Below are 10,004 nucleotides of genomic sequence, written 5' to 3'. Positions count from 1 at the left end.
TATGAGGTACCTCCAGGTCTGACCACTGATGTGATGATGTTGTCTTTCTCTCAGAAGACCCTCCCTGACTTTTACAAGTGAGACCTCAGAGCAAGACAAGCCACCAAGACTCGTGGGGTGTCACCTGTGTGTTGCTTTTCCACACGAGGAACTGCAGGTTCACAAGATGTACAATAGCTACTGATTGAATCCCTTGCACTACTCACATCTGTTGTGTAATTTTTTCAGAGAAATCAAAGAAGCTCCATCCATTATCTGTCATATTTAAAACAGGTCTAAGCATGACTGGATCGCTGGGCGGTTGGTCAGTCTCACTCTCAGAGCTCTGTAAATGAAACGAAATGGAGGAGAATTGAGGAACTAAAGATAGAACAGACTTCAGCCATTCTTACAAATGTTGCTGTGTCTCAGGTTTTGTTAGATCTCCTGCACTGTCCTGTAAATATGGAATTGCATCTCAGTTCATATGATTCAAATAAAGAACTTCGCTATGAAAATGTAGAGATAAGCATGCAGATGGAAAAGACAACAGGGAAAAGTGGAATGTAAAAAAAATGTAAAAACGTGTACCAAAGAGTTTTCAGTGGGTCACAAATTATATCTGGTCAGAAGAGATAACTGGCTGTGTTTTCTGAAATTCTCTAAACCTATTTTAGTCAATATTCTTTGAGGGCTATGTGTTACAAACAATCAAATAAATATGTAAATATGATTTCCTGTTGTTAGCCTGTACTGACTCTAAACAAAAATACAGTGTGAGTGCATGAGATTAGAAATTCAGCAGTGTCACTCTGAACATACAGGCTGACACACTTGCCATGTTACAGCAGACATGAATGTGTCATGTAATTATGTTTGCATTGTATTTGCAACTAGTGGGTAGGTCCTGGACAGAGTTATTGCGTTTGCATGTGTCTGAGCTGTCGTCAGAGAGACAAAGGCAGAACTTAGATCTGTCAAGCAGTCTAAGTTGATGGACCGGTCAAGACACTGTTGAGGGGTTTGGCCAGAGTGCAGCTGAGGGTCAGAGTTCAGAGTAGAATTCTTCAGGGTCCAGGCTTATGTTGAAGGTCTGCTCACTGTGGAATGAGGGAGGGGCTTTCCACGCCCGGGTCAAGGTGCATGGACAGCACCCAGGTTGAGTTTTTCGCTGAGTTTCTGGATGAGCAGAGAAAGGTCCTCGGTGGCCTGGGACTTGTCCTCCAGTAACTCATAACGAAGACTGGATATGTCCTGTTTAATCTCCTTCAGCTCACCTGTTTATTTTTAACAACACACAAACACACCAAGACCATAAAGAGAGTGCATGTTTCTGTATTTCTGAGTATATTTTTTTAACTCAAGGTGCCTCGTTTATAAAGTTTTGCATGTATTCCAGAGTAAAAGTGTGTTTATTCACAAATAACAGGAAATGGCATGCACCCCCAAAATTCAGATTTATGAATCCTCCAGTACGCAAATCTATAGACCGTTTTCCACATTGTAAGTCACACGGTGCATCCCAACTGTGTACTACATACTTACAATGCTCTCTGATGCTGCACCTTAATAATACACTTATAATAATACACACTAATACTACACACATACTGCACACCAATACTGCACACTTATACTGCTCTCTAATACTGCACCTTAACACTACACACTAATACTGCACACTTATACTGCTCTCTAATACTGCACCTTAATAATACACACCAATACTGCACACTTATACTGTACACCAATACAGCACACTTATACTGTACACCAATACTGAACCTTAATACTACACACTAATACTACACACTTACACTGTACACCAATACTGCACACTTATACTGCTCTCTAATACTGCACTTATACTGCTCTCTAATACTGCACCTTAACACTACACACTAATACTGCACACTTATACTGTACACCAATACTGCACACTTATACTGCTCTCTAATACTGCACCTTAATAATACACACCAATACTGCACTTATACTGTACACCAATACAGCACACTTATACTGTACACCAATACTGAACCTTAATATTACACACTAATACTACACACTTATACTGTACACCAATACTGCACACTTATACTGCTCTCTAATACTGCATCTTAATAATACACACTAATACTACACACGTATACTGTACACCAATACTGCACACTTATACTGTACACCAATACTGCACACTTATACTGCTCTCTAATACTGCACCTTAATAATACACACTAATACTACAATATATGTGCGAATACTGCACACTAAAAATACACACTAATACTGCACACTATTAATACACACTTATACTGTACACCAATACTGCACACTTATACTGCTCTCTAATACTGCACCTTAATACTACACACTTATACTGTACACCAATACTGCACACTTATACTGCTCTCTAATACTGCACCTTAATAATACACACTAATGCTACACACTTATACTGTACACCAATACTGCACACTTATACTGCTCTCTAATACTGCACCTTAATACTACACACTAATACTGCGCACTTATACTGTACACCAATACTGCACACTTATACTGCTCTCTAATACTGCACCTTAATACTACACACTATTACTACACACTTATACTGTACACCAATACTGCACACTTATACTGTACACCAATACTGCACACTTATACTGCTCTCTAATACTGCACCTTAATACTACATACTAATACTACACACTTATACTGTACACCAATACTGCACACTTATACTGTACACCAATACTACACACTTATACTGTACACCAATACTGCACACTTATACTGTACACAAATACTGCACACTTATACTGCTCTCTAATACTGCACCTTAATAATACACACTAATACTACAATATACGTGCGAATACTGCACTAACTATAAATACACACTAATACTGCACACTAATACATGCCAATACTGCACACTAATAATACATACCAATACTGCACACTAAAAATACACACTAACACTGAACACTAATACATGCCAATACTGCACACTAATAATACATAGCAATACTGCACACTAGAAATACACACTAATACCACACATAAAAATACAAACTAATACCACACACTAATACCGCATACTAATAATACACACTAATACTGAACACTAATAATACATGCCAATACGGCACACTAAAAATGCACACTAATACCGCACATAAAAAATACAAACTAATACCGCACACTAATACTACACACTAATAATATATGCCAATACTGCACACTAATACTACACACCAATAATACACACTAATACCGCACACTAAAAATACACACTAATACCGCACACTAATACTGCACCCTAATAACACACACTAATACTGTTCACCAATACTGCACAACAATAATACACAGCAATGCTGCACAATAATACACACTAACACTGCACACTAATAATACATGCCAATAATACACACTAATACTGCACACTAAAAATACATGCCAATACTGCACACCAATACCACACACCATTACTGCACACTAAAAATACATACTAATGCTGCTCACTAATACTGCACACTAATAATATACACAAATACTGCACACCAATACTACACACTAAAAGTACACACTAATACCGCACACTAATAATACATACTAATACTGCACACTAATAATACAAGTCAATACTTCACACTTAAAATACATGCCACTACATGCCACACTAATAATGCAAGGTACATTCTTTGTATTGGTCTTAGTAGTATGCGTTTGGCAGGCTAGTGCACATTTATGAACTGCATCGCTTTGTACTAACAAAAACAAACAATAACAAAAACTGATTAATTGTTGCTATGTCCACATGTGTCATACTACGCCGCAACTCTGAAGGCTACTTTGAGAGATTGATTTACTTTAAAACAAATAAAATGGTCAGTAACTATCTTTTAACATTCTCCCACAGGAGAGTACGACTCTACTATTTACAGTGAATATTGCACTTTATATATCATACTGATATGGTTATTAGCATAGCCACATTATGCCTATGTGGCTATGGTGGCTAGCTTATACTAACTAACAGTTTTACACAAATTCCATACTGAATGTGTCACAATGTTTTAAACTGACTAATTAATGTGCTTATTTTTACAGAATTTTCCGTTGCATGCACATTTACACACCAGTTATGATGCTGCCATTGTTGCCACACTGGTGCACCATTTATTCAAAACATTTCTAGTCATGAAAAGCTCCTCTCTTCCCATTTCGCAGTGCATTATGGGACAATAGTGTATATTGACACAATACTCAAAAATCAACTGATTCTAAGCATGGATTGTGGTTTAACTGACTTGTTATTTTACTGTGATGATTAAGTGTTCCCTTACATCTTTTTGAGCAGTGCAGCTAGTATTCATGTTAAGTATGCAAATGGGGGGCACCCACAGTCTTCTTGAAAATGTCTATTCAAATTTATTTCTATAGCTCTGTTTACAACAGTTGTTGTCACAAAGCTGCTTTACAAATGCCTGAGTCCAACCCCCCAGTGAGCAAGCCAGTGTGTTCAGGTAAGACTCATATCCCGCCCTGTTACTGGTCACTAATATCCATAAAGGGTTAATGTTGTGTCCAGACACTGCCACAAATTGCACTTTGATGTTGACCTGTTCACCCGTTGGGTAAAGAAATTGGATGCACCGACATGTCAATGTAATGCCAGCCAGTATGGCTGACATTATGATGATTTAGGATGGCTCAGGTCTCCCTGACCTCTCAGCTAACTCCCTCTGGAAGCAATCGATTGCCATGAATCCAAAGGGCGTTAAAACCTGTAAGTGTTATCTGGTTTTCTTAAGCTTGGTCTCTGTAAAAATGGGCCCAACTCAGTATGTAATTGAGACTGGCTCCTGGACATTTAAACCCACTCATTAACCAGCCATTATAAGGCAGGAAACTCTCTGTGGTCTCTAAAATGTTCTGGGCTTGTTCGGTGTGGTCTAATAATAATGCCCCAAAGGCCACTGTGCCATAGGCAGTGTGCCATCTGTTCTAGGCTCCTTTTGAATGTGTAAATGTGTGCAATGGTTTTACAGCTGTTTGGAGCTCGTAACTGGACAAAACCCAGAATGAGTTACAGTTTCATCTAAAGGGGGGGATTAACACATTAAAGGCTGCAAATATTTATTGGGAGCAATAAACACAAATACAGGTTAGGTTAACAGGTTAATTAACTGGTCTGCTCAAGTATGTCAATAAAGACATCAGACAAAACACTGTTTAAGCTGGACTGGTTGTCATGTGTATGTTGCATATGCAGTAATTATGTATCTGCATAATTAAATATGGACTGCTATGTGAATTGTGCAATTTCCTGTAATTCCCTACTTTCCCCGAGGTTGTCATCAGTTCCTGCCTTCCATAAATAATATGTACACCTCTATGCATGGATCAAGGCTTCCATAAATACAGGTCTAAGTCCTGAGAGAGACGGAATGTGGTTCTGAATTCCTCTTTACCTTCGTTGACTTCATCGTTCTCCTTGTCCACCTGAGCCTTCAGGACGTAGCGCTTAATCAGACGCTTCATGATTTGCTGTGGGAAGATGAGGAGATTGATCAGGGCGCCACGGTCGCAGACGCTTAAGGCCACTGGCTCTTTCTTTTCTGGGGTTTTATTGGGGTTTATTAACCAGTAAGTGAGAAGAGTAAGCTGAGAGAAGAGGAGGGGAGATGGGGCGGAGAATGGGAAAACGTGAGGAGAGGAGAATAAGCACACCGAAAGGATGGAGGAGAAGGTCAGAGGTCAGGAGGAGAGGGCAGAGGAGCGTGGGCGTGAGGAGATCAGCTGCCTTGCCTGATAGCGTGTGGGCTGGTTTAGGATACTGCTGAAGCTGTGAGACTCGGTCATGCGCATGTTGGACTGCGTGAAGAGGTTCAGCTGTGAAACATACAGGCTGTCAGAAGCAGACGAGTCCTGGCAGGCAGCTAGTCAGGACACGGGTTGCATTACCTCAAACTCATGCACGTTTACATGAACATGCATACACACAGCTATTTATATTACCAGTGTTTGTGGACAAACACACACGCACACACACACATGTGCATACAAAAACAGTCAGTATAGGACCGGTCAAATGGTATTCATCATTAAACATATCAGTCTAAATTTATTTACATTTAGAGGAAATTATGAATAAGCCCCAGTTTATTCATTAAGTTTCCAAATAAATCCAAATAAGCAACGCCTACCAGTAATGAAAATGTTAGCCACTAGGTGGCACCCTACACTGCTACCCAGTATGGGACAGGCCCAATGGGATACATACATAGATGCAGATACATATCAATATCAGTCTCAGTGTGTCCACATTCTGTTGAAATTCACAAAATAGGCACCCTTTGTGCATTAGGTTTCCAATATAAATGCTAAACCAAGGCCTACCAGTTGTTAGAAAATGTTGGACCACTAGGTCGAGTCCTACACTGCTAAAAAGTTGAGTGGTGCAAAAATCTTAGCAAAGATTACTACAACTACAACTACTACTACTACAACAACTACAACACCTACAACTACTACCAACACTACTACTATAACTACAACTTCTACTCATCATAAATTGTACACCGTAAATCGTACATGATTCATATTATCCCCAGGGCTGAAAAACTTCATGAAAGATGCTGATTCATGCGGGTGTTTTAAGGATGACGTCTTAAAAAATGTTGCTAATTCTAAGCAATTATAAACATTTTCTTAAAAATGCACAGGTATCAAGAAACCATTTCATCAGTTCTCTTCAAAACTGGCCTTAGCATTTCAATTAAATTAGCCCAGAGAAAGATATCCATCCAATCCAGATTAAAGAAGATACATACAGTACAGCAAACATGCAGGATCTGTCCACTCATACATTACAGTGATACAGTTTCTCACGACACCTTCGATCTCTATGACCGTATAAACGCTAACTGTCCCAGTACTTAACAGGAACTGTCCCTGTTTGCCACATACAGAACTGTGACAGCACCGAATCCCTCTGGGACAGAACGATAACAGGGCTTTATGCCTACTTTGGAATAACATTTTGCCTTTATGCAAACGCTAATAGGGTGGTGATATAGGTAAGAGAACCAGACTGGCCTGACTGGGGAGATTGGGTGTGCTGTACCACTGACATGCACAACCCTGCACATTTAGTAGATTTTCAAATTGGCCGGATACACTTAAATAGAAACACCACAGAGCTGGAAGGATGAGGGACAGCAAGCTAGATGAAAAAGAAAAGAGAGCGAGAGAGAGACCCACACACTCTGTCATTGTCCCCCCCCCCTCTCTCTCTCTCTCTCTCTCTCTCTCTCTCTCTCTCTCTCTCTCTCTCTCTCTCTCTCTCTCTCTCTCCTCTCTTCTCCTCTCTCCTCTCTCTCTCTCTCTCTCTCCCTCTCTCTCTCTCTCCTCTCTCTCTCTCTCTCCCTCTCTCTCCCTCTCTCCTCTCTCTCTCTCTCTCTCTCTCCCTCTCTCTCTCTCTCTCTCTCTCTCTCTCTCACACACACACGCACGCACGCACACGCGCACGTACTCTGGACTTGGAGTTCTCCATGCCGAGCTCCACACCCTTGTTGAGTCGTCGTCTGCGACAGCGCAGTAGGTTTGCCATCTTAGTGGCACAGTGGACAAAGGACTTTGGGCTTGGCACGATGCTGAAGGGGGGGGGCAGCGTCTTGCCGTTGTCGAAGTAGGACAGCCACAGCTTGGACCTGGCAAACTTCCACTCCACGTCAGAGTCATCCTGGGAGACAGAGGCGCTTGTGAGAGCAGCACACAGATTCATGGGTCTGCCTCTAACTACACTGAAATCAGAGGATGATTGCTTCCTGTTCTGAGCTCCTGTCCTGGCATGCCACCTCACGTTTTCTTTTGTTTCCCTGGTCACCCTTGTCTTGTTCGCTTGTGGCCAGCATGCGGATCAGGAAAGGTGCGTTATCACATCTGTTGTAAAACATCTATTTTCTATCGTGACAAATAAAAGTGATCTGGACAAAGTCTTCCAGATAAGACACTAGAAACCACAATGAACTCATTCAGCAGTCCTGCAGGAGGCATGTCAGGAACCTGGGAGGGACGCGGAGATTCAGCAGTCCCGCAGGAGACATGTCAGGAGCCTGGGAGGGACGCGGAGATTCAGCGGTCCCGCAGGAGACATGTCAGGAGCCTGGGAGGGACGCAGAGATTCAGCGGTCCCGCAGGAGACATGTCAGGAGCCTGGGAGGGACGTGGAGATTCAGCGGTCCCGCAGGAGACATGTCATGAGCTTTGGACGGACGCTGAGACCCAGCTCTTATTCCAGTCATCCACCTAAACATTATTACATGCTTTCTGATGTTCTAATCAGACTGTGGGGGAATTATAAGAATGTGCAGTTTTCTGCTCCTGTTTTCTCTACAGGCTGAACAAAAAAGTTTCTGTCAACAAATAACTGAAGGACCAATAACCTCTAACAGATTACAGCAGTGTAGAAATCCAATGTTATCAGCAGTCTCCAAGGTGGCCCATTCTGTCCCCATACTCTCATCTGTCCTCTACCCTTCCCTTTAACACCTCTTTTCACACTCTCTCTCTCTCTCTAATTCTACTGTTAGGATTAGTATGTTCATAATAATCTGCAGAATTATATTTCAGTGTTATTGTGACTCGTAGCCAACCTCAACTTTTTTCAGAGCATTTTCAGGTGGTACGCAAACTCACGTCTAATCAGTATCATGCTTCTCATGATTTCCAGTCAGATCCTTCCCTCCAGCTGCCTAACACGTGCTGTGACGTTCTGACTAAACCTTTAAAACACTTTGCTCTCTTAAAGTTTCGGCTGATTTCAGACCTGTGTGATAACAACAAAGCTTGCCTTCCCTCCCCCATCTTTGGGAGTAGCATCTGACCTCTGCATGGCCAGATCTCTCCATGTGGACCTATTACGTTTACAGCATTTAGCTTACACTTTTATCCAGAGCGACTTACAATTACGACTGTTTACAGCTTGAGGGTTAAGGGTCTTGCTCAGGGGACCAACAGTAGAAATTTGGCAGTGGTGGGACTTGAACCAAGAACCTTCCAATTACAAGTGAAATACCTTAACCCCTGAGCTACACACTGCCCTGTGTTACTTTCTGTCTGTAGACTAAACATATTAAAAATGCTGTGGGTTGAGGTTAAACTTTTTTTTTTGGACATTTTTGTATTGTGAACTGTGTAATGAATATAAGTAGTGTCAAACATGTGCTACACGTGCTTCTGCATTGCACCAATGTCTTCACGACCTTTGTCTGTGTTTGTGGGTAATGTACATGTACGAACATCTCAAAAGTATCTTTTGACAAAGATGCTGTCGTGGCCCTGCCACACTGCAGACAGGGATGAGAGAAAGGACACACAGGTGTGCAGAGAGTGGGTCAGCTCACCTCGATTTCCTGGTAGGAGCTGTTGATCATAGCAATCAGCATGTTGAGTAGAACCACTACCATGGTAACGTTGTATATCCCATAAAGCACATAGCCAATGTTCTCAATGAACTTATGATCATACTTCAGTACCACCGAGGAGACTTCAGACAGGCCAAATATGGACCAAAACAGGGTCTTAAAACTCTCCTCAACTCTGCAGAAAGAGCAAGACAGACACAGAGAGAAAGTGTGAGAGTGTGAACATATAGATTTCATATATATTTAATTTAATTCAACCATGTAGTCACTTTTATTTAATTACTGCAGTGCTTATCTCAAAATAGCCTTGTTCATTTCATAACGGGAATGTTCCAATTATAACAGTTCCAAACGGATATTTACCAAGTTTCCTTTTCTGTTTATTGCCATTTCATATTTTCTTTCATATTTCTTTTAAATTTCTCCAGTAACTGCCACATTATATCTAGCTGAGACTTTGTGCTTAAACAGTTCGCCAATGGGTCCATATCTGTGTACAGCAGGTGGCTGACTGACTTACATATTCACCAGTCTGACTCTACTAGCCTGCTAAATGTAAGCTAAACAAGTGTCCACAAAGTTTGA

General features: G+C 41.2%; 1 protein-coding gene across 7 annotated transcripts in view; it reads right to left on the bottom strand.

Annotated features, from left to right (window-relative positions):
- The window catches only part of trpc3 (transient receptor potential cation channel, subfamily C, member 3), a 34,749-nt gene continuing 24,745 nt past the window's right edge, over positions 1-10,004 (bottom strand). For 5 of the 7 annotated variants that reach the window (XM_035523700.2, XM_035523704.2, XM_081713041.1 and 2 more), the window contains exons 8-12: positions 9,399-9,594; positions 7,526-7,735; positions 5,800-5,883; positions 5,463-5,538; positions 1-1,256 (exon numbers count right to left, since the gene is read on the bottom strand). In XM_035523700.2, coding sequence (XP_035379593.1) covers positions 1,114-1,256; positions 5,463-5,538; positions 5,800-5,883; positions 7,526-7,735; positions 9,399-9,594 — 709 coding nt within the window. In that variant the 3' untranslated portion in view covers positions 1-1,113. The remainder of the gene's footprint in view (positions 1,257-5,462; positions 5,539-5,799; positions 5,884-7,525; positions 7,736-9,398; positions 9,595-10,004) is intronic. The other 2 variants (XM_035523701.2, XM_035523703.2) reach the window with 2 other exon arrangements.

Source organism: Electrophorus electricus, chromosome 4 (assembly GCF_041902795.1).
Source record: "Electrophorus electricus isolate QZ-2024a chromosome 4, ASM4190279v1, whole genome shotgun sequence".
Classification (NCBI taxonomy): domain Eukaryota; kingdom Metazoa; phylum Chordata; class Actinopteri; order Gymnotiformes; family Gymnotidae; genus Electrophorus; species Electrophorus electricus.
The sequence above is the reverse complement of the archived record's forward strand: the minus strand, read 5'-3'. Positions and strand labels throughout refer to the sequence as shown.